The sequence below is a fragment of the Sciurus carolinensis genome, chromosome 18 (genome assembly GCF_902686445.1).
Source record: "Sciurus carolinensis chromosome 18, mSciCar1.2, whole genome shotgun sequence".
NCBI classification, from domain to species: Eukaryota; Metazoa; Chordata; class Mammalia; order Rodentia; family Sciuridae; genus Sciurus; species Sciurus carolinensis.
The window spans coordinates 26,105,742-26,130,778 of record NC_062230.1 but is presented as its reverse complement, the minus strand read 5'-3'; the positions used below and the strand labels follow the sequence as shown (position 1 = coordinate 26,130,778).

Sequence of the window (25,037 nt, the reverse complement as noted above, 5' to 3'; positions counted from 1 at the left end):
AATTATAGTAATATTTGTACACACATTATTATTGAAACATTGGGAGTAACAATTAGATAAACTTGACTCTGAGCAAATACAGTAGTACTTAAGAATATTAAAACATTTTGAGTCTAAGAGTTATTCAGTCAAACTCCCAATTTTCCTTTTTTCACAAGAGGGAGATTTCAATTCCAAATCAATGAAAATATTTGAGTAGTGTGAATATCAATCAGTAAAGTTCATTTCAAAGAAAAAGGATTTGATCCATAAGTTAACGCCATTGCAGTTTGAGGAATGAAAATATATTTGAACATGTCAATTGGTCCTTTAAAACATAATCCTGTCTTAATAGCCTACAAATTGTAGATAGACTGATTACAACTAATTGTCCCTTTTCCTCTTCCCTTATAAGGAATGAATAGTTGTTAACCAAGGTTACACCATAAAGAAGGACAATAAGGAAGTATCTTGATTCATAAAATGAATGTTTTTATGTAGCAGGATATTGCTTACATTTGAAAAACAAAATGATTACTTGGATATGCTGCATTGTTATATCAATAGTTAGGTTAGAAGTGCAATAAAATAATGTAGTAGCTCCATCATTACCTTAGCATAGAGAGATTCTTCAGGCTAAGTCCAACTTTGTTTTAACATGTAATATTTTCATGTAATATGTATTACATGTAATATGTATTACATTTTCATGTAATATTTTTCATGTAATATTTACATGTAATATTTTCAGTTTGGTTCTAATTAGCCACAGAGCATTTTATGACTTCATTTCACTGATTTAAATGGTTTCTTTCTATTCCAAACTACATGCCTTTTCTGATGGTGTCTGTTGTTTTTAGTTATGTACAACACCGGGATACACCCTGGCATAATTACAATAGCATGGAACACAACCTGTCCATTTCAGTCCTAGCACTTCCCTGACCCTCGTTCCCCTACCTCCACTCCACCATCCCCTTCAATCCATTTACAGTTTACTTTTTTAAAATTAGTGTCCTGCAGGTACAACCCATTCCTGGGTCATATCCATGCATACAGTATGTGATCTTTTGTGATTGATGGTGTCATTTAGCACAGTTCTCTGGTTGTTGCACATATTCATAATTTGTCTCTTTTTTGCTGAGTACTACTCCATCATATGGATGTTTCATAGTTTATTCACTCATGGAAGGACATCTGAGGTTTTTCTCCTATTTTTTCTTTATTTTAAGTAAAGCTGCTGTGAAGATTTGTATACACATATTTGTGTGAACATAAATCTTCATTTTCTCTGGGATAATTTCTTTTTATGTGATAGTCGTATGTTTAATTTTTAAAGAATCTACTAAATTGCTTTCCAGAGTGACTGTGTCTTCCAGCATTCCCACCAGCAGTGCACAAGTGACCCAGTTTCTTTGCATCTTCCTCAGTATTTGGTGGTGCCACTATTTTTCTTTTACCCATATTGATAAGCCTATAGTGATATCTCATTGTAGGTTTAATTCATCTGTCCCCAATTTGCATTTCCACATTTGCTTTGCCATTTGAAGATCATCTTCAATGAAACATTTACTTTCCCCATTTTTTGCCAATTTTTATTAGTACATTATAATTATACATAATTTAAACATTTTTATGGGTGTGTCTTTTGCTCATTTTCCATATTTTCAGATTTTTTTACTGAGGAGTAAAAATACTGATTATAAATAAGTGTTCCTTATTTATTTCCTGCCATGCTATAGATTATATTTTCATTTATTATCTTAACAAAATTTTTTTTGCAGGACAAAAGCTTTTATTTTTGATGAAGTCCAGTTTCTTATATTTTAATGTATCATGTTTTCAAGTCTAAGAACTCTTTGCATAGCTCTGATTACTGAAGACTTTCTCCTAAAAGATTTATGGTTTTCTAAAAGCTTTATAGCTTTACATTTTACACTTAAGTTCATGATCCATTTTGAAATAATTTTAGTATAAGGTGTAATATGTGAGTCAAGGTTAACTTTTGTGCCTGTGGATGTCCAATTAGTTATTCTACACCTTTATAAAAAAATGAGTTGGGGACTATGGTTGTGGCTCAGTAGAAGAATGCTTGCCTAGCACATGTGATGCACTGAGTTCAATCCTCAACACTACATAAAAATAAATAAGGTATTGTGTCCATGTACAACTAAAATATTTTTTTAAAAATGAGTTGGGCATGAATGGGTCTACTTTTGGGTTCTTTATTATATTCCATATCCTTCCTTTAATCTGTGTATGTTTCCCGTCACTAGTGTCACGCTTGAAAACTGGTAGGCTGGTTCCTCCCACTCTATTCTTGTTTTTCAAAGTGGATCTAGCTATTTTAGCTTGTCTATGTCTACAAAATATCTTGAAATTTTGATAGAAATGGATTAAATCTGTACATAAGTTTGAGTGTAATTGACAGCTTTACCATGTTGAGTCTTACAGTCCGTGAACCCAGTATGTCCCTCCATATACTTAGAACTTCTTGGATTTCTTTTATCAGTGTTGTATAGGTTTCAAGCACACAAGTTTTATACATGTTTTGTTAAATTTACACCTAAAGATCTGGGGGTGTAACTCAGTGTGTGAGCAGTTGCCTAGCACATGCAAAGCCCTGGGTTTGATTCCCCAGCACTACAAAAATAAAAATAATTCACATCTAAATATTTTTGAATGAATATAAATGCTATAATGTTTTAAAGTTGATGTCTGTATTCTTATTCTAGTATGGTGAAATACATTTTATTCTTACTTATTTTGTATATTCTGCAACCTTGATAATTACTTGATATTAGTTGTAGAAACCTTTCTTTTGATTCCTTGGGATTTTCTATATCAATAGTCATGTCATATGCTAACAAGAGCAGTTTTATTTCTCCCTTTATAATCTATATGCCTTTTATTTTTCTATTCATTTTTTATTGTACTGGATAGAACTTCCATCACTATGTTGAATCATTGGTGAGAGGTGGACATTTGTCCTTGTTTCTAATTTTAGAAAGTATACTCTCTTTCTCCATTAAGTATTTAGAGAGTTAAAGAAGTTCTACTTTGTTCCTATTTCTCAGAGTTTTAATCATGAATAGATTTTTTTAAGTTTTTCTGCATAGATTTATATAATTAAATAAATTTTATTTTTTAGCCTATCAGTATGGTGGGTGACATTTATTTTTAAACATTGAACCAGGCTTTTATTTCAGGAATAGATCTCATTTGTGATGGTTTATAATTCTTTATATAGTGTTGAATTCTATTTGCTAATATTTGTTAAGGAATTTTGCATCTATATTCATAAAGGATATTCGTCTGTTGATTCTTTGTGCTATTTTTGAATCACTTTGCTATCGAGGTAATATTAGCTTCATAAAATGAATTAAGAAGTATTCTCCTGCATACAGAATGGGAGAAAGTCTTTGACACCTGCACCTCAGATAGTGTCCTCAGATAGGGTATTAATTTCCAGGATATATAAAAAAATTCAAAAAGCTTAACACCAAAAAAAATAAAATAGTACAAACAGTCGACAAATATATGAAAAAAATGTTCAACACCTTTAGCACTTATCAAAAATACAAGTATCAATAAATGTTGGTGAGGATACCTGGGAAAAGGGTACACGCATACATTGTTGGTGGGAGCAAGTAAGTACAACTATTCTGGAAAGCAGTATGGAGATTCCTTAGAAAACTTGGAACCACCATTTGTTCCAGTTATCCCCTCCTCAGTTTATATCCAAAGGATTTAAAATCAGCATACCATAGTGATGCAGCCAAATAATGTTCATAGCTGCACATTCATAGTAGCTAAGCTATGAAACCAACATGCCCATCAACAGATACATGGATAAAGAAATTGTGATATAGATATATGTACACAATGGGATATTAACCATAAGAAGAATGATTTTATGACATTGCCAGTAAATGGATGGAGCTGGTGATTATAATACTAAGTGAAATAAGTCAATCCCCAAAAACCAAGGGGTGAATGTTTTGTCTGCTATATGGAAACTAACCCATATATAAGGGTCGAGGGAAGAATAGAAGTTCAGAGGATTAACAAAGGGGAATTAAGGGAAGGGACGGGGAAAGGAACAGGGAAGACAGTTGAATCTGATATAACTTTCCTGTGTTCATTTATGAATCCACCATCATAATCCACCATTATGAATCCTACCATCATGTACATCCAAAAGACTGGGACCCTAATTAGAATAAGACACATTCTATGCATGTATAATTTTATCAAAATGGATTCTATCATATATAAGTAAAAAGAAACAATAAAGTGTTCTCCTATTTCCTAGAATATATTACATATAATTTTAGTGCCTGTTTTTCTTTAAACATTGATAGAATTCTCCAGTTAAAATATCTGGGTCTGGAGATTTCTTTTGGGGGATTTTAAGTTAAGAATTATATTTCCCCAATAGTTATTCAAGTAATTTATTTCATATTGGGTGGGCTGGAGTTTGTGTGCTTTGAAGAAGTGATCTACTTCATCTAAGTTGTCTAATTTTTATGTTGCAGTTCTCTAGAGAAACATGATCAATAGTATATGTATTCTAGAGAGAGAGAGAGAAAGAGAGAGAGGTGGGGGAGAGGCAGAGACAAATTTATAAAATGATATTTATTAGGGGAATTATCTCACATAATTATGAGCCAAAATGTTCCACAGTAGGCCACCTGTAAGCTGGAGATCCAGAAAAGCAAATAATTCAGACTGAGTCTGAATATCTTAGAATCAGAAGGTTTTCTTGTGTAAGTTCCACAGTCTGACATGTGAAATTAACTATCACACTGTGTAGTCATTCATAGTATTCTTTTATTATCCTTATTATTTTCTTGATCTATTCTTCATTTGTGTTCAATATGCTATGAATATATTAATTTTAAATTTTAAATAAATAATATGGGTTTTCAATTCTAACATCAACAGCTGATTATTTCTATGTATTTCAGTTCTCTGGTAAATTCTCTATCTCAGTACCCACTTTTAGCTATGAGTTTTTCAATTGTCTGTGCTTCTTGTTAGTTCTGTTTGTCAGTATACCTGGTGATATTTTGATTCAATACCAGGCATTTTGGGTGAAAATTACAGATATTCTACATGAGATTATGTTCTCCAAAAGAGGTTTAATTTAAATTCTGGCAGGCAGTAAAATTGAGGGAAGATCTCCAGTGAGGGACTGAAGTGACTTGAGACTGGATTGAGGGTTTTGAAAAAATTAGTTTGTTTCTTTCTTACTGTTAGAGTATAAGCCTTTTTGAGCCCCATCAAGAGCCCAAAGATTTAACAAAGTACCTTCATCATTTATAAAACTATCAAGTTCTCAAAGGGAAGAAAATATTGAACTTACCACCATGAATTTTCATTCTTCTCAGGCTCTTGAGTGTTCTTTTCGCTCTCTAATGCCCTCAAAAAGGTTATTTAAAAAATTTTTATCCAGTTTTCCTAGTTTTTCAGAGAAAGGATTTATCAGCTGCAAGATAAAGTTATAAAAGGAAGTACTCAAAATCAGTTTAAGACAGAGAGTCTATACCACGTTGCATGTATTTTCTCAGTGAAGTTATAGGTTATGAAGTGATAGCTTGAAATTTAATGATGGAATAAAATGTTTAAAGATAACAGCAAATGTGTGCAGTCATCATTATGAGAAAATTTAAAGTGATGAGAAAATTATTTGTTCTTCTTCTCTAACATATTGTAGGTGTTGTGAATACACTAACCAGTGTTGTTTCCTCGTCCTAGGTAATCTTCTGGATTACTTGAGGGAAAATAAGGAGTGTAATAGTTTATGCATTATTGCTTTTTCCTTGGAGGTGAAGACAGATGAAACAGTATTTACTGTTTTGTTCAACAATGAAGCATACCATTCACCCTCTCTGTCCCTGGCAGTTTTAGACAACATTCTTTTCATGTCACTTTCTGGTGCTAGTGCTTCCTTAACAGTCTCCAATAAACCTCAGCCACACCATGACAATAAAGTCAATGAAGGGTATGTTATTACTTTCATTAGAATTGACTCTTAAACTTTAAAATTCATTTACATGATAAAATTAACTATTGATAGAAACCTGTATTTTCTGCTTTCTTGATTTTCTGTTACATCTTTTGTTCCTTCTGTAGGACTATAAATGGACAGGAGGTGTTTTGGGATATGCAACTGGGTGTAGCTCTTTTAATCAGTGGCTTTTCCCTCCTGACAGTGACTGAGAGAATCACTAAGGCAAAGCACATCCAGTTTCTGAGTGGGGTCTCTGTCACCGTGTACTGGTTTTCTGCTTTAGTGCATGATTTTATTGTCTTCATATTTTCCTGCTGCTTATTATTGGTGAGTAGGGTTTATTTTCCTCCTATACCTCATGTAAAATCCCTATCCTAGTGATTTCATAAATCTAGCTCTGCCAATAAACTGTGTTCATTATCTTATGAAACATTGCAAAGTTTCATGGTAGATTTTGTTAGAAGAAAGTAACTCCCATATCCTTCTGTTTTTGCCAGCTATTTTGCTGCTGTGACTAAATGATCTGACCAGCACAATTATAGAGGAGGAAAGGTTTGTTTGAGGGCTCAGGGTTTCAGAGGTTTTACTCAGTTGGAGTCTGGCTCCTTTCCTTGGGGCTCGAGGTGAGGCAAAACATCATGGTGGAAGAGTGTGGCAGAGGGAAGCAGCTTGCATCATCAGAAAGCAGAGAGAGTCTCCACTCTCCAGATACAAAATATATACCCCAAAGCCACACCTCAATTCCAGTCTCCTCCAGCCACACCCTACCACTTCAGTTACCCCTCAGTTAATCTCTATTACGGGATTAAATTGCTGATTGGGTTAAGACTTTTACAATCCAATCATTTCTCCTCTGAACCTTCTTGCATTGTCTCACATGTGAGCTTTTGGGGAACACATCACATCCAAACCATAACACCTTCATTAGCAGAAAATAATTTTTTCTTTGCAGTAGCACAAAGACTAATTTAGACTAATTTCCCATTTATTTTCTCATATACTTTTGCTGACCTCCCAAACTGCTCTAAAGGTAGAAAGACTCCTACCTATAATGTTTCTTGCTACCTAGTTTTGTCCTTCAATGGTCCTGGCTATACTGTTGCCAGCCTTTCTAATTTTCCTGAAAGTTTCTATCAGTTTATTTTAAAATTTGTACTGAATACATGCTATGATCCGGACAATATTCTGGGATCCAGAGTTGGTTTGTTTAAATTATTCTTCCTGATTGCCCAGGCTAGAGAACTTGAAATTCTCCTGCCTATGCCTCCTTAGTAGCTGGAATTAGCGGTATGTGCCACCAAACCTGGCCAGAGGAAACTCTTTAGAGAAATAATCTACTTTCTGGAGAAGTTGGTAGTTAGCTCTCTTGGGAGAAAGTATACTAACTTTGTGAATTTTAAAAAGAAAAATTGTTCCTAGTAGAAAACAAAATAATAGAAGGAAGCATAGTCTTTCTGTTCACTGCGATGCCCTCTGGTGAAGAAGAGGCACAAGTAATTTACTTTATGCTCGTAGGCTATACTTCTTTTTAAAAGAGGCAGATTGAGCTAGCATCCACCAGTCAGAGAGAACATTCAGCCTTTGATTTTTTGGGGTTATTGGCTTATTTCACTTAGCATGATATTCTCCAGTTCCATCCATTTACTGGCAAATGCCATTCTTTCATTCTTCTTTATGGCTGAGTAATTTTCCATTGTGTATCATGCTAAGTGAAATAAGCCAATCCCCCCAGAAATCAAAGGTTGAATGTTCTCTCTGATTTGTGGATGTTAACCCAGAACAAGGGAGGTTGGGGAGGAGAATAATAGAAATTTGTTGGAATAGACAAAGGAAAATGAAGGGAAGGGAGAGGAGAGGGGATTAGGAAAGTCCATAGAATTAATCAGTCATCACTTTCCTAGCCTTGTATTTGAATACACTACCAGGGTAACTCCACATCATGTACCACCACAAGGTTGGAATTATAAATAGAATAAGTTATATTCTATGTATGTATAATATGTATGTATAATTTGCCAAAATACATTCCACTGTCACTTATATAACTAAAAAGAACAAGAGGCAGATTGACTAAATAAAGACAGGAGTTCCTCTTTCCTTCTTTGAATGTTTTGACCTGATTTCCTTTTCTACTTGCTCTTCACCTTTGCCTTTGTCCCCTCTGTATTTCAGGGAGTGTTCAAATACTACAAAATTGATATTTATGTCATGGATTATCACTTTCTGGAAACCATGCTGATACTCACACTATATGGCTGGTCTGCCATTCCCCTCATGTACCTGTTGAGCTTCTTGTTTTCTAGAAGTTCTTCTGCCTACATCAAACTTATTCTGTTCAACTTCATCTCAGGCACTTTTACTATCTTCATAGATAGAATATTAGGAGACGGTAAGTGAAAGGACTTCACAAAATTTCCTCTTCCCCAGAAGACAGCAGTGAATAAATAATAAGTAATGGGCTTACAGATACATAAGGATATTAGTAGACAATTAAGTTCTAGGTTTTTTGAAAAATCCTGCAGTGGCCATAAGTTAATAACCTTATTCTGAGTACCTGTGATATGTTAAGCACTGTGCCTCATCTAGTATCCTCATACGGAAGTGATGGGATTGAACCTGAGCTGCAGGTCCTTGGAAATGAGGCCTCTTCTCTTCTCTGTCCCCACCTCAGTAGCACTATCTGAAGTGATGAATATGCTAATCATTCTGATTTGATCATTCCACAATGTATTGACATGTCAAAATTTTACATTTTATTCCATAAATATATATAATTATTATTGGTCAATTTAAAGCTAAAAATAAAAAAATCAACAGTTCAAGGTATCAGTCTAAGAATTAGGGGATTAAAGATAAATACAAAAGAAATACACTTAAGATATTCAATGAGATAAAAAGATGAAAACATAAAAGAAATATTAAATCCATAGAGGACAGAGAGAGAAGTTCCAACATATGACCAGACAGAGTTCAGAAAGTAATAACAGAAGACAAAGAACCCTGAAGTTAAAGAAAAGATTTTTGAGGCAGCCAGAGAGAAAAGTTGAAAAGGCATCTTTAAATATCCAGTGTAACCACAAAGGAATATTTTTTAAAGTTTAACTTCTAAAACATAGATGACCAGTGCAGAAGAAAAGAGAATAAAAAACTAAATCACAGCTAAACTACAAAGAAGGGATAAAAATGAAAAGTCAGAATAAATAAATAATGATCGTAATCCACCCCCAAAATTAATAAAGTCAAATAACAGTAAGCATGCCATTCTGCATTTCCACAACCCCTGAGTCGGGAACAAGTCCCCAGCTTCATGTTAGTTATAGGAGGCACAGTAAAAAATATAAAGATATAAAAAGTGAAAGAATGGCAAGAAATATGCCACACAAATACTCACAAAAAAATAAAACTCAAGTGATTATATCAATAGAAGAAATATTTAGAACTGAAGAATAATATAATCATGCTACAGCTAAAGTAAGAAACTGTATAGCTTTAACCAATAAATTCAGAAAATTGGGGGAAACCCCCAGCATCACATATTCAAAGAAAGAATGGTAAACAAATAAAAACAAATATTAACCAAATAGAAAGTGATTATGTACAACTGACTGGGGTGGTGCACACCTGTAATCCCAGCGACTAGGGAGGCTCAGCAATTTAAACAAAATAAAGGGGGCTGAGGTATGGTTTAGTGATGAAGGTCCTCTGAATTCAACCCCAGAAACCACCCCCAAACACAGAGTACTCTGATTTGATCATTCCACAATAGAGTACTAACAAAGCCAGAACTAACAGAACAGTTAAACTTCTAGAAAGACACAATTTACTTAATCTGATTAAGAAGAATTAGAAAATTTGAATTGTATTCAAGAGATTAATCATTCAAATTCTGTCCATAAAGAAAACACAAAGCCGACATGGCCATACTTCACCAAAAAATTCAGAATTCTGCAATTATCAGCAAAAACTCTTTATCATCAGGTATAAACTATAACAAACTTATTAGGAAGTAATTTCTGTTCTTCAAAGATAATCTGGTTTTTAATTCCCTGAGTTTGGTTGGATCATTACTGGGGGATTTCTTGTCTTAGGGATAGTTCATTTTCTATTATGTAACCTACTTTTATCATGTTTTTAGCAACAGCAACTAACTTGTCTAATGTCACCAGAAACTTCATACGTAATTCGTTACTGATCTTTCCCAATTATAACCTTGGGAAATGCATCGGTGACTATACTGTTATCTACCAGATGAAGATACTGTGTACCGGGAAAAAGAATGTTCCCAAATTCTTAAATTGTAGTAAAGAAAGTAAGTATCTTGAGGATCTCTATAAATTTCTATGAAATTAACCTTGGGTTCAGGTCATGAAACATGCTATGAACCTGCTGTCCTTTCAAGGAGAGAGGACACATGTTTGGTACATGTTTTGTTTTTCAAGCCAAGGAAATCTTCTTAAATACAGTAAAACTTCAAAAACAAATCTGAGGTAAGTTTAAAGTGGTTATCAGGTATAGAATAAGAGCTACTAATAATCAACCATCTACTAGTATCACTTTTTGAAATGTCATTTTTTACTTAGTGCTGATATAGAAAATACAGTTCAGAGTTCATTTTTGTACATTGTATTTGCTAAATTATTTTATTAATTTTTATAATCTAAGTGTAGATTATTTTAATTAATGTATTCAAAGCAGATGTTCATAGTGTTTCTTTTCCAATCTTTATGTACATATTTCTTGTTCTTGATTTACTGCTTCATCAGACACATAGTTAAAATTGAATCAAAGTGACAGCAGACCTCCATTTTCAGTCCAATTTCAGAGTGAACATTTTAATATTTTACCATAAAGTATGATGTTTACTATAGAATTTTTATCAGATTAAGGAGTTCCTTTCTCTTCCATGTTTAGAAGTGTTCAATTTTACAAGCTTGTTACTACTTGTATTAAAGTGAGCAAATGATTTTTCTTCTTTGCCCTGTTGAATTACGTATATATTCTATTGAATTACATAGTGAATTACTTAGCCTGAATTTGTAATGGCAAATAATTTTTTTATTGTAAACAAATGGGATACATGTTGTTTCTCTATTTGTGTATGGAGTCAAGGCATACCATTTGTGTAATCATAAATTTACAAAGGGTAATGTTGTTTGATTCATTCTGTTATTTTTTTCCTTTCCCCCTGACCCCTTCCACCCCTCTTTTCCCTCTATACAGTCCTTCCTTCCTCCATTCTTACCACCCTCCTTAACCCTAACCCTAAACCTAACCCTAACCCTAACGCTAACCCCTCCCACCCCCCATTATATGTCCTCATCCGCTTATCAGTGAGATCATTCTTCCTTTAGTTTTTTGAGATTGGCTTATCTCACTTAGCATGATATTCTCCAGTTTCATCCATTTGCCTGCAAATGAATGGCAAATAATTATAAGTCATATGATAAACTGAATAAACCAAACATCGTTATGATGTATGAATTGTTATATATCAGACTGCTTGCTACTATTAGGATTTTTTGTAAACCGTTTATAAACTTGTAGAATAAAAGATATTTAAGAGGTTTTTATTTGGTTGAAAATTTTGTGGAATGTTCATTGCAGCTCAATTCACAATAGCTGAGCTATGGAACCAACCCAGGTGCCCTTTAATAGATGAATGGATAAAGAAAATGCGGTATAAATAAATACACTATGGAATGTTAGTCTACCATAAAGAAGAATGAAATTATGGCCTTCGCTGGTAAATGGATGGAACTGGAGGCAATCATGCTAAGTGAAATAAGCCGATCCCAAAAAATCAAAGGCCAAATGTTCTCTCTGATACCACCACACAATGGTGGTGGTGGAGGGTTGTCATGGAGGTTCACTGGATTGGACAGGGGGAATGGAGGGAAAGGAGGGGTAATGGGAATGGGAAAGACAGTGGAATGAATTGGGTGTAACTTTCCTATGTTCATATATGAATACACAACCAGTGTAACTCACATCATGTACAACCCCAAGAATGGAAGTTATACTCCATGTATGTAAGATATGTTAAAATACATTCTAGTGTCATGTATAACTAAAAAGAACAAATAAAAATTTTTAAATTTTGTGGGAGAGGATTGGTGTTATTCTTTTTTTAAAACTTTTTTTTTAATTTTGTAGTTTTTGATGGATATTTTTTCTTCTTAAATATTTGATGGAATTTGCTTGGGAAATTAATTGTGCATGGAGATTGTTTTTTTGGAAGTTTTTTTTAATTTAAATTTTTACTTTTATATTCTGCATTTTGATTCATTGTACACAAATGGGGTGTAACTTTTCATTTCTATGGTTATACATAATATAGATTCACACCATTCATGTACTCAAACGTATACATAGTGTAATACTGTCTGTCTCATTCTACTATTTTTCTTTCCCCCACTCACTCCTGCCCCATGTTCCTCTACACCATTCAAAGTTCCTTCATTCTTCTCTCCCCTTCTGGAGCTCTCTCTCGTTATGTATCATCATCCACCTATCAGAGAAAATATTCAGCCTTTGGTTTTTTGGACTTGGCCTATTTCACTTAGCATGATACTCTCCAACTCCACCCATTTGCCAGCAAATGCCATAATTTTATTCTTCTTTATGGCTGAGTAATATTCCATTATGTATATGTACCACAGTTTCTTTATCCATTCATCAATTGAAGAAGGTTTTTTTAACTCTTGATTGATCTAAGAATAAAGACAGAATTGAGTATTCTCTTAAGTTGAGGCAAAAGTTTTGTAGGATCATTTCATCCCATCTAAATTTTCTAGTTAATTGGAGTAAATTTTCTCAGACTATCTTAGGACAATTTTAACATCTGTATTATTGATAGTGATATGCCCACTTTAATGCATAATATTCCTGATTTTTTCCACTTGCCATTTTTCTTGAGCAATTATAATAGATTTTTATCAGTCTTATTAGTCTTTTCCAAAAAAGAAAGTTTCAGCTTTGTTAGTTCATTTTGTTGCATGTTTGTTTTCTAATTTATTTAGTTAAGTTCTTTTTCACTTTATTCTACATTTTAACCTTGGGAGATCAGTTTTCTAACATCATAAATTGGGTTCTTACATCATTTATTGTTAGCCTGTTCTCTTTTCATTACTGCATGTGGTTTGGTGGATTACTATTTTTCCTGATTAGATACTCTGAACTTATAGCATTTGTGATTTGATGTTTCATTAGTTTGAGAAAATTCTCATTCATGGTAAGAGAAAACATCTAAGTAAAAAGAAAAAGAAAAATTTGGAAGGCAATATTGTCCCTTGAAGCCTTGATCTTGTGTACAAAGCAGGAAACAAATAAGTTATAGGTAGTGCAGAGCAAAGAGCTTGTCAAGGAATCAGAAAATAGCATCCACTCCTCCTCCACCACCTCTCCCATCTCCACCATCTCTACCACCTCTCAACCCCTCACTTCAGGAAAAAAGATATTTATAAAGAAAATGCATTTCATCTTACCAGTAAAATAGCTTTCATAAGCTAGCTAACTATTCATCCCAAACCTGTCATCATCAATCCATATAATTCCATGAAAATTTACAATGCAAAAAATCAAGAAAGAGGTAGCTAGCTTTCAAGCAAAGCTAGTATGAGAACAACAAAAAAAAAGATTAAAACAAAACATTTAACAAAATGATTTTAAGAACCACAGAGGCAACTTGCACATATGGTAGTATCAAGGTATGGGAGCTAATGTGGCAAAATGTTAACAACATTGATACTAGGGAGATGGAATAGTGTTTATTATTTTTTAAATTTCACTTTACATTTTAGACTTTTAGAGATGATAACGTAAGATTCCAGTAGACAACATAGATTATGATACTATTCTTTATAAAGTTCAAGGATAATCGCTTCTTACACCCTAAATACTTGGGTCTTAGTTTAGCCTAGTGTTTCATTTTATCCTGTAGTTCTTGTTCTTTGTTGTTTTCTTGATCTCTTCATGGTATCAATAAGATTAGCATTCTCTCTCACTATTCCCAGATACTGAGAAGAATATTTATTCTTTGGAAGAGCATACAATTGGAAAGCATTTGATTGTCATGAGTATTGAAGGCTGTCTTTTCGTTCTCTTCATTTTCCTTTGTGATAATAGTTTGTGGAGATTAAGAATGTTTCTCAATCAACATGTTTACTTTGCTATTTACAAGAAATATAAGAAGGTGAGCGCTTAAGAACAACTCTGAAAACACTGAAAATTAGGCCTCAGAAGTATGAGTCAATATGTGACTATCTCAGTTACCAAACAAAAGAAAAACTCATCTGCATGAACGTAAATCAACTTTAATGAAGTAAAATTACCTATAACAAAGTGAATTCACTTTGATGATCATTTCAAAGAACTGAAGTTTATCTTTATAAAATTTCTCTACTGTTGTCTTCTCTTTCATTGATGCGTTGGTTACAATTACCTTCCTTCTACTTACTTTTGGTTTATATTTCTCCTCTCTTAGATGCCAAAGGCACAGCTTTTAGGTTTCTCTTCATTTCCAAATAAGCATTTAAAACTAAATATTCTCTAAAAGCACTACTCTAACTATGCCCTTAAATTCTGATGTATTATTATTATTTATTTTTAATTGACAAAAATTACATGTATATTTAAATGTACAACATGATGTTTTGATATACATGGCAGAATGGTTTAGTCAAGCTTGTTAATATATTTATTATCTCATGTGTTTATATTTTCTTATGGGGAAAACATTTCAAATCTACTCCTCTAAGTATACTTTCTTAATTTGATTTTAATTGAAAAATAATAGTATGTTTTAAGGGGTACAGCATAATGTTCAATATGTTTACAGTGGAGTGATTAATTCAAGCTAAAGCATCTAAAACCTCCTTTTTAGTAATTTTTTAATGTCTATATTTTTTATTATTTTCAAGTGATAATAATAATCACTATTTTTGACATAGGAACTACAAGGAGATTCTGTTTGATTTTTAAACTTAAAAGAACTTAGGGTAATTAGCACAATTCCATCATTAATCTTTTGGGTATTGTTTAGTTGAAATATATAATGCATTATATTTATTATAATCAACATTCAGCATGCAATAGATAGCAAGGCTTATTGCTCACATCTGATCGAAACTCCGCTCAGCTTTCCTTATCTCCACAAGACTCGATGGCCACCATTCTGCTCTTTACTTCTCTAAGTTTAAAGTTCTTAGAATCCACATATAAATGAGATTATGCCATATTTGATTTTCCATAGCTTATTTCACTTGACATAATATCCTCTAGGTTCATCCATGTTGTTCCAAATGACAAGATGTCCTTTTTATTAAGGCTAGTATCATTCCATTATGTATTTAACTACTTTTTCCTAACCTGTTGATGAATCCTTAGATTGATTCCATATTTTGGCTAATTGTGATTAGTGCTATATTGAGCACAAGAGTGTCGATGCCTTTACAAGGTGATGATTTCATTTTCTTGGGATATATACCCTACAGAAGGATTTCTGGGTCAAATGGCAGTTCTATTTTAAATTTCTTTAGGAATCTCCATACTGTTTCCCATAATGGCTGTGTTACCAGAGTCTTAGACCAGAAACCCAACAAATCAACAAATCAGGTCTGGGCACTCACCCCATAAACCAAGTGGAAAAAGTAATGGTGACAAGCAGGAAAGGAACTTTTTAATAGGTACAGCTACACCAGGAAGACAAAAGTGACCAGCATTTCCAACCCTGTCTTCTGGGGTATTAACATGAGTGTCCAGATTATGTAGAGATGGGAACCAGAAATATGCTGAATCAAGCAGTCTTGCCCTAGCTGATCATTATCTCAGGATTGGTCAGGCAGGACCTTGTTGGTGATAAGAAAGCTGCTGTTGCCTGGGGGATAGTTTCAACTCATCACTTGATGTTTATCTATTGAACTTGTTTCTGGAATGTAAGGTAACTCAGAGCAAAGGAGACAGATGCAAAATGAAGACCAAGATGCTTTCAGTTACCCGTCGGACATTTGCAGGTTCAAATGAAGAGTCAATGTTTTTAGCCAAAGCAACCTCCAAGTCTTTGTTACACCTGTTTTAATTTATGTTACCACCAACAGCCTATAAGGGTTCCTGTCACAACCTTTCCAACACTTGCTATGTGTTGTGTTTTTTATGATAGCTATGGTAATGGGTGTCAGGAGTTATCTCATTGTGGTTTTCTTCGTTATGTAAATTAGTGCATTATAGCTATGTATAATATAGGGTTCATTTTGACACACTTATGCAAGTGTGAATAATCTTTCCCTCGCCTCTGGTCCCCACTTTCATTTCCATGATTACTCATAGCTTAGTTAAGTTGTTCATGAGACCTGGGTTGATATTCAGGATGTTTCTTGGAAATTAATCAAAACTTCTGTTTTAAAATCTTTAATATTATCTCTCAGTTTAGATTTCATGAGGCCATACAGTTTATGATTCTTGTCTTGAAAATATAGGATATAATTTCTAAGGAATTATCTGGAGAATCTCAAGATAAAGATGTAGAATTTGAAAGAAAGAGAATTCTGGAGCATCCTGAAGAGTTGATGAATTCCCCAGTGCTTATTAAGGAACTCACAAAGGTAAATCATTCTGTGGCCAAAACATGCTGTCTTCATAGCTCCCTGGGAGCACGCCATTGGTGTCAAGGGCACACTATGGTTCTTCAGCATCTATGCATATCCTCCCAGGAAAGTTCTTAGGATACTGTCTGAGGTAGTGGTCCAGAGGTCTAAGGTATTACATTTGACCTATAAATATTCTTTACTGAGCTGTGTTTTTTGAATTATTTTTAGATATACTTTACATGTCCAGTAATTCTGGCTGTGAAAAATATTTCCCTGGCAGTTCAAAAGAAGGAGTGCTTTGGGTTACTTGGATATAATGGAGCAGGTAAAACAAGTACATTCCAAATTCTGACGGGAGAGGAGAGTCCTACCTCTGGGGATGTGTTTATTGATGGCTTTAGCATCACCAAAAATATCCTAAAGGTAAGATTATATTACAGTGTAAGATGTGAGTGCATGATGATTCAGGGGTACAGGTTAACAGGCAGATGACTAGGGACAATAGATGGCAATCATGGTGTGGGTATTGATAGTGAATTCTGAAAAGAGAAATTTCTGAAGAAAGAATTAAGCAATTAGAGCATAATTTACAACGAGTGTCTTTTATGTCTTTGAAATTGTTGGAATAAAAGGCAAAGTTCTCTCAACAGCACATCTAACATATACCAAACAAGGTATGGTAAGGTGTAAGGATAGGAAGACTGGTCAGAAGATTTTCTGCAATTCACTTGCAACTAAGACCTTGACCAGTATTACTGAGGGCTCTGAAGAGCAGGATATCACTCTTCAGAGTGGTGACAAATCGAAGCAAGGTGACTACCCTTTGTATTCCTGTATCAGCTAGTCATTGGCTAAACACACCATCTAGAAGAGGGGTTATCACATTGGAAGAAGCTAAGTGTGGTGAGAATTTCAGGAAGATGGAAATGGTCAAATTTCAAATGCCAGGAAATCTGAGGAAAGTCTGAATAGCGTACATTATTGAATGCAGAGAAATTCGTCAATGAAGGTGGCGAGAACAATGCACTAGGGTCCAATGGGTGGTGGTCATGGACTCCTGCTCCACACCGCACGTGGGCCACTGCCATCATGGAATCAGGAAGACAGGGTTATCAGAACCTGCATTGTTCAGGATCTAGGGACCCTAGAAGTGAAGATCTAGTGATAAGAAGTGAAGTTAAAAATGTAGATTATATTTTGAAGAAAGTTAGCTGTGATGCAAAGGAAAGAATTAGGATTAGCTAGGATTCATGAGGAAAAGACAAGATATTCATATGTTGAGTAACTCAAGCAAATTTATATTAGAAGGGGAGAAGTTGAATAGAGAAAGGAGGTGACTTCTGCCATGTGGCTCACAGAGGAGCTGGGACATGAGGCCTCCCCCGAATAGCCTTGTCTATACCATATGCTCCTTGCGAGGGGTTCCAGAGATGGGAATATGAGAGTTTTCTGACCTCTACAGCAGTGCAAATTTGGAAAATAATTCACTTTTCAAGATGACACCTAGCTATAGCAGGCCAGGGGTTTACTGGGAGACAATGTGAGATCATCTTTAAAGCAAAGCTACCATGTAGATTCCATGTTGCTCTCCTGTGATTCATGCCTGCAAACCTGTGAGGTCCATGAAGCTTTCTAGTAGCTGAGATTGCCAGCATCTTCGCTGATGAGTTTTCTGGGCCTCTCCCTGGCAGTGTAAACAGGGTAGCAGTTGCTGGGGTGCTTTGCTGTGTGTGCTTCTGTCTTCCAGGGTCTCCAAGTCCTACAAATTTGCATTCTTTTGCTGATTTCTAGCATTCTCCCTCAGTCACTCATCTCAAAATGTAGCTTTGGTTCTTCTATGTGGAGGAAGGGGTGAATATTATGTACCCCATGCAGTCCTCTTGAGTCCTCAGAGTTTCTTTACTGTACTTTTTAGATTCAGAATTGCCTTTTTTCTATCTCTTTATTGAATTTCTACTTTGTAATACATCATTTCTTGATTTTACTCATATTTTCCTTCAGTTTTTAAAGCATTTACAGGTAATTGTTTTAAAAGACTTTGTCTAGTAGACTTGCCATCAGGTCTTTTTACAGGGAGAGTTTCAGTTTATTTTTTCTTTTTCCTTTGGGTGGGCCATATTTTCTTTCTTTGTATGCTAGTGAATTTTTATTGAAAACTGGATTTTTGACCCTGATAATGTGGGATCATATTCTCCCCATTCTCCTGCTGTTGCTGATTTCCTGTTTGTTGTTGTTCATTGTTCAGGTTCTATTGTTTAAGGCTAGTTCTGAACTTAGATTCAGCCTGACATGTAAATTTAGGGCAATCTCAGTTTTCTTCTGGGAGCCTGCCTATATGTTTCCCTGAACAGAGGTGTCACCTCATTTTATTTATTTATTTTATTTTCTAAAAGGGGGAAAAGAGAAAAATGAAAATGAGAGTATAAGGATTCCTTTAAGTCCACTGGAAGTTATTTTAGCCTGGCTAGGGATCGGGGGAAGCTTGCACTATGCCAAGTCTAGGGGCATAAATGATCCAAACAATGTAAAGTAATTATTAATTTAAAGTCACAACTTTTTCTCTGGCTATGTAGGCCATGTATGTCTGAATGAAAAATCAGTAAGAGGGTTTTACCAATTTCTGAAGCAACATTCATTTTAGTCTCCTATTTATGAAGGCTTTGGGTTCAGCCTGACTGTGGACAAGAGGTGCACATGGCCATGCAGGTGGAGCAGTGCAGAAGCACCCATGGCGGCCATGCCCCTGGGAGCTCCTGATTGAGGAGGGGAGCATCTCGGTTTCCAATGCTCTTTCACACTGAGTGGGCTCAGAAATCTTGTTTTTAACTTCTCCATCTAACAATTATTACAGTGTACTCTAACAGGCCCAACAGCCATACTTTTGTAGCAAAAAAAAAAATTCTTGATAGGACTCTTAAAAGCATGACCTGAGGCCTGCAGGTCCGTTTCATCCATGGATGTCAGTAGGGTGGACGATGTAGGTTTTTACTTAAGGCAATTCTTGTAATTAGGTGAGGTCAAGAATTGGCTATTGTCCTCAATTTGACGCTTTGCTGGAATACATGACTGGCCGGGAAATAATGATCATGTATGCCAGAGTATGTGGAGTTTCTGAGCATCAGATCCATCTGTATGTGAACAAACATTTGCACTCATTGGAATTGGAGCCACATGCTGACAGTATTATCAGGACCTACAGGTAAATCATTGTGCTGCTTTTGTTGTTGTTGTTGTTAATGATGCTGCTAATCTTGAAGTGCTTCTTCTCTATGTTCCTGATCCCGATACTTGAAATGAAAAACCACAGCTCCACCTGTATCCCTGTCCAGTGTCCTACTAGATTTTCAGTTGTAAGTAAAAAGGCAGATGAATAAAGTTCCACATCTTCCACTTGCAGAGATGACATTCAAAATCCTAGTTCTATTTGAACTGCAAGCTCTGAACCTCAAGAGGGCGCATCTTCTTCCTAGTGCTCCTGTGGTTCTTTGTCTTCCAAGTAAAGAGGATTGTAGGCCTTGTGAATAATGGTGGGGTTTATGTACCTGGTGTATGGTAACCTGAGAATGAGTAAATAAATATTATTGATAATCTGCCAAAATCAGACACATAAATGTCACTCCTCTATATGTCAAAATACACACACACACACACACACACACACACACACACACACACAATCTGTCATTGGACCTGCTGCATTGCTAAAGTCATATCTAATCATCAGAATGGATGTTCATGTTAACTGTTGGTTGGATCTCTCAGCATTTGGGATATTTGTGCTAAGTATTTCCCTAAATAACTGATACGTAGTCTCCTCTTCTGCTTTCTGTCCCCGCTCCTTTGACCATGAAGTGGAGGAAACAAACGTAGGCTGAGCACTGCTATTGCCATAATGGGAAAGTCCTCAGTTGTCTTTCTGGATGAGCCATCCACTGGCATGGACCCAGTAGCCCGACGCCTGCTCTGGAACACAGTGACAAAGACACGTGAAAGTGGAAAAGCTGTCATTATAACCTCCCACAGGTCGGCATGGCTCATTGACAGGCTTAGTTAAGGTTTGACAGGAGTTGTAGTGGCTCTAAAAGGAATTGTGTGGGGCCAGGAATATGGAACAGTAAACTTGCATGTGTATATGTGCTTCTTAGTAGGAATTAGGATTCATTTTAATTCTAACAAGTGGAATGGCTAAGAATTTTTAATACGTTGAAAAATCAAGAGTATGGAGAAGACAGGAAAGTTCAGAAGATGTTGCATTTGAGAATTAGGTACCCTATTATTTATTATTTTTTAAAAATACACTTCCCAGTTATGAGCTTGGTAATCAGCAGATTCAAATTATGATTGAAAATAGAATCATGAAATCCTGGCTGTTTGTAGGATGTCCTCAACAGTATGTCCTCCAAAGGAAAACTTTTTAGCCTTACATTATTCTGCTCTCTTGTTTTGCAAGCATGGAGGAATGCGATGCCCTCTGTACCAAGGTAGCCATCATGGTAAAGGGAAAATTCATGTGCTTTGGCAGCCCTCAGCACCTCAAGAACAAGTTTGGTGATATTTATATCCTGAAGGTCAAGGTCAAGACTGAGGATAAATTAGAGGATTTTAAAAATTTCATCACAATGACATTTCCAGGTAAATTAAGTTACTTTAACTTTGTTAGAGATGTGCTAAATCATATTTATTGTTCTCACCATGCCTATGATTTATGTCTTTGACACCAGTTTTCTGCAAGTTATTGACATCTGTAAGAATGGAGATCAGAAAATAGATAAAACAGATTGTAGAGCAGTTGTGGAGAACATGTGTGGAAAAATAATCACCTCAGCATTGGTCATAGTGATTATGATATGCCTATGAAAATCTATGCAGATAGATATGTCCATCAAGAATTAAATATTGGGGCTGTAACTGTAGCTTAGTGGTAGAGCACTTGCCTACCATGTGTGAGGCATTAAGTTCAATCCTCAGCACCACATAAAAATAAATAACTAAAAATAAATAAATAAAATGAATGTATTGTGTTCACTTACAATTAAAAACGTATATTTTTAAAAAGAATTAAATATTGATTATGTACTCACTCTACAATTATTTTTGAATACTCATTGTATCAGAGTTCTATTTGATGTGGTATCTAAATCACCACAAAAAGAAATTGTGGCCAGAAAAGCTCATTTACCATGAACTGTCCTAGCAACTTGTAGATACAAACACTTTTACAAAAATATGGGTATGAGATTAAGTGTAAGGTGGTTGTGGTCTAGTTCATCTTTAATTAGTGTTCTTTAGCAAATAGTTATTGAAATATGACAGAATTTTTAAAGTGAACTGATACTAAATCTATACATAAATATTAATATCTAAAATGAAGAATGAGGGACCACATATTCTATTTTATGGAATGAAGTGTCTGAAAATATAGTCAATTAAGATATTTAAACTAAAAATTAAAAATTAAAAAAAATAAATGTTATAAGCAAAAGGCAGCTAGAATGTATGTACTCTTCTAAAAAGGGCTTGCCAAAGGAATCAGAATGTTTAAAATGAGACCACATAATCTCAAGGAAATTTAAGAGACTGTGTATTATTTTTTAATGCACAAATAAGATGATTCCATTTCTGCAGTGTGAAAGATTATGTATCTCCAAGAAACACTCCTGGCAAACTTAAATAAGAAATCGATATGATTAAACAAGATATCTTTAATGCAATAACTGGCTCAGAAACAATCGAAAGAAAATTCTTTAACAACCAAAAAGGAAAATAGGAAAAACAAGAAGGAAAAAAATTAAGTTAATGGTGATCAAAACATGAGATCAAACAGTAAGAAATGCATGCCAAAAGACTCTGAAAAAGGAATCCTAAAGCTATGAAGGTAAGAATTTTATTTTTTCCACCCCACCTATTACATAGGAATCTCCTTCCAAAACTATAAGAAAACTCATCTCACTTATATATGAACAAACATAAGGATTATAATTGAACCCCACAGAAAAATTTCATAAGTAGAAGAGGATAAGAGCAAAACCTAACAAAATAATGAAAACACAGAAGATATATAATGCCACAAAAGAAATAAAACTATTGTCTTTCAATATGAACCTAACAAAGTACAAATGGGATAGATGCATGAAAGAAAATCCTGAATCACAATTAGAAGGACTAAGAAATTAGATGACCAGACAACAGAATATTCAAAGACAACAAAAACATTTGAAAGGTTGTTTTTAAAGTAAACAGTTCAGAAATACATAAATATAAAGACCAGACAGACAGCAAAGAAAGTACAAAGAAAATGAAGATTGGAAAGAAGAAAAATAGGAAACAGAAATATAGATAAGCATTTGGGAACAAATATATAAGAAAAAAGGCAATGACAATCCACAAAAAGAAAGTAAAGGGATAGAAGAAATACTAAAAACTATCATTCAAAAATTTTCCCAAAATAAAGAAGACAAACCTAGTTCTGAAAGATAACTAGACAACTGAGAAATTGACCTAATATCATCAATACCAAGATACAGTATATTTTAATAATAATGGAAGAGGGGGAACCTTTGGATACAAATAAAAGATCGGGGAAAGAAAGAAAACTTAAAAGGTAAAGAAAATTAGAGCAGATCTGAGATGGTGAACTAGAAGGAAGCTGCATTCCTTGTCACTCCATGGCTCAGGATTCAAGCAGAGGAAATACCGTTTCTCTGTGAGGCAGTTGTCCTGCCCACCGGTCCCCTGCTGTCTACCCCCCATTCGCCCACCGTGATCACCCATCATCTGCCAGCATATTGCCTGCCTTTTGAGTGCAGATCGCTCACTGACCACTGATTATCATCTGCCATTTGGCCATTTGCCCGCCTCTTGCCTGCCCATTGCCTGCTTTTCACCTACCCATCACCCATCACATGACATCCACCTGCAAATGGTCTGTGCTTAGCCTGCAGACCACTTGCAGACTGCCAGTGGATCATCTGCTGCTTGCTGATGCCTGCAAGTCCATTGTCACAGTACCCACAGGTTTGGTTACACATGATGCTGCCATCTTGGGACTTGGTGAGGACCTGCAGGATTGCCACTGCCACTGCCACTACCATGGGGCACAGCCACCTCAGTCTGTAGACAGACCAGGGCCTGGAAATATATTGGGGTCTCTGTAGGTCTGTTTGCATCTGAGGTCTTTCTACTCGGTGTGGTAGTGGCTGCCACCTGGCTGCCTCTTTGCAGGGTCACTCCTTTGAGTAAGCGCATCCCTAGTGATCTCTCTGCAAGTTCAAAAGGCACTGAGCTCTTGGGACTGCAGCAAGGCAGAGCCGGGGAAGCTGAAGCCCAGGTCCATCAGATTGCACCTGGGTTTGCATGGGCCAGTCTGGGTCTGGCAGGCTTGTGGAAAGACTAGGGGAAGTTCCCTGGGGGAAGCACAGGTTGAAGAAACTGGAGAAAACGGGGATTTTTCCAGCTCAGTGAGTCCTGAAGTGCACAGGGACTGAAGGGGGTCTGCTACAGTGGGTGGGAATACTGGAAGAGGGTGTGAGGGCATTTGATATGGGCTCACCACCCAGCTGGTCTGGCACCCACTGGACTGGAGCTACCATCAAACTTCAGACAACCCCACCTATTGGCAGAGAAGGGAAGCTGAGAAAATTTTTGAAAGCCAACAGAAGCAATCACTCAATTTTACGTTGACACTTTCCTTTTTTTTTTTTCCTTGCCCCCTCTCTCACACCTCTACCATCTTTGAATCCAACTATTTTTCATGTATCAATTTATTGAGGAATGGGATGTCTGAATAGTATATTACAGTTTTGTTATGTATTCTTATATTTTTACCTTTTTAAAAAATATATTTTTATCTCACCTATCTGTCTCCCTGGATTCTCTTTCTCACATCTCTCATACTAACAGCCAACCTCTATTAATTCCTCCTTCACTCTTACTATAATTTTTTTTGTATTTGTAAATGGACAGCATGCTTTTATTTTATATGTTTATTTTTATGCAGTGCTAAGGATCAAACCAAGTGCCTCACACATGCTAGGCAAGCACTCTGCCACTGAGCCACGGGCCCAGCCCCCTTACTATGAATTTTTACCTCTATCTTTTCTCTTTCTCCCTCATGAACATTACATCTTATACTACTTCTGTTCCCTCATTGTCCATTATTTGAAATGGTAAACCCTTTTAGCAAACTTACTGTTTATATTGTAGACAATAATTGAACACTTCATTTCTGTTTATTGTGACAAAGCTATAAATGCCTTAATAGGACCTATTTGGTTTAAGATTGCATATTGTTTTGCATTGGGTGCTGTTATTGGTCTCCCTCTTAAGGTGAGGTACTGGAAGTCTTCAGGGACACTATAAGACTACAGAGTAGAATCTGTACTGCCTCATCCATACTGCTAGATGAGAAGACACACAAATAACATGAAAAAACAAGGGAACAAAGCATCTCAAACAAACTG

The 25,037-nt window shown here is 35.4% G+C and overlaps 1 protein-coding gene across 1 annotated transcript in view; it reads left to right on the top strand.

Annotated features, from left to right (window-relative positions):
• Window positions 1-25,037, top strand: part of LOC124970456 (phospholipid-transporting ATPase ABCA3-like) — a 122,586-nt gene that overhangs the window by 81,647 nt on the left and 15,902 nt on the right. The window contains exons 19-28 of the mRNA XM_047533813.1: window positions 5,740-5,986; window positions 6,118-6,326; window positions 8,172-8,384; window positions 10,131-10,304; window positions 14,008-14,186; window positions 16,468-16,593; window positions 16,807-17,001; window positions 19,590-19,777; window positions 20,431-20,601; window positions 21,029-21,210. Coding sequence (XP_047389769.1) covers window positions 5,740-5,986; window positions 6,118-6,326; window positions 8,172-8,384; window positions 10,131-10,304; window positions 14,008-14,186; window positions 16,468-16,593; window positions 16,807-17,001; window positions 19,590-19,777; window positions 20,431-20,601; window positions 21,029-21,210 — 1,884 coding nt within the window. The remainder of the gene's footprint in view (window positions 1-5,739; window positions 5,987-6,117; window positions 6,327-8,171; window positions 8,385-10,130; window positions 10,305-14,007; window positions 14,187-16,467; window positions 16,594-16,806; window positions 17,002-19,589; window positions 19,778-20,430; window positions 20,602-21,028; window positions 21,211-25,037) is intronic.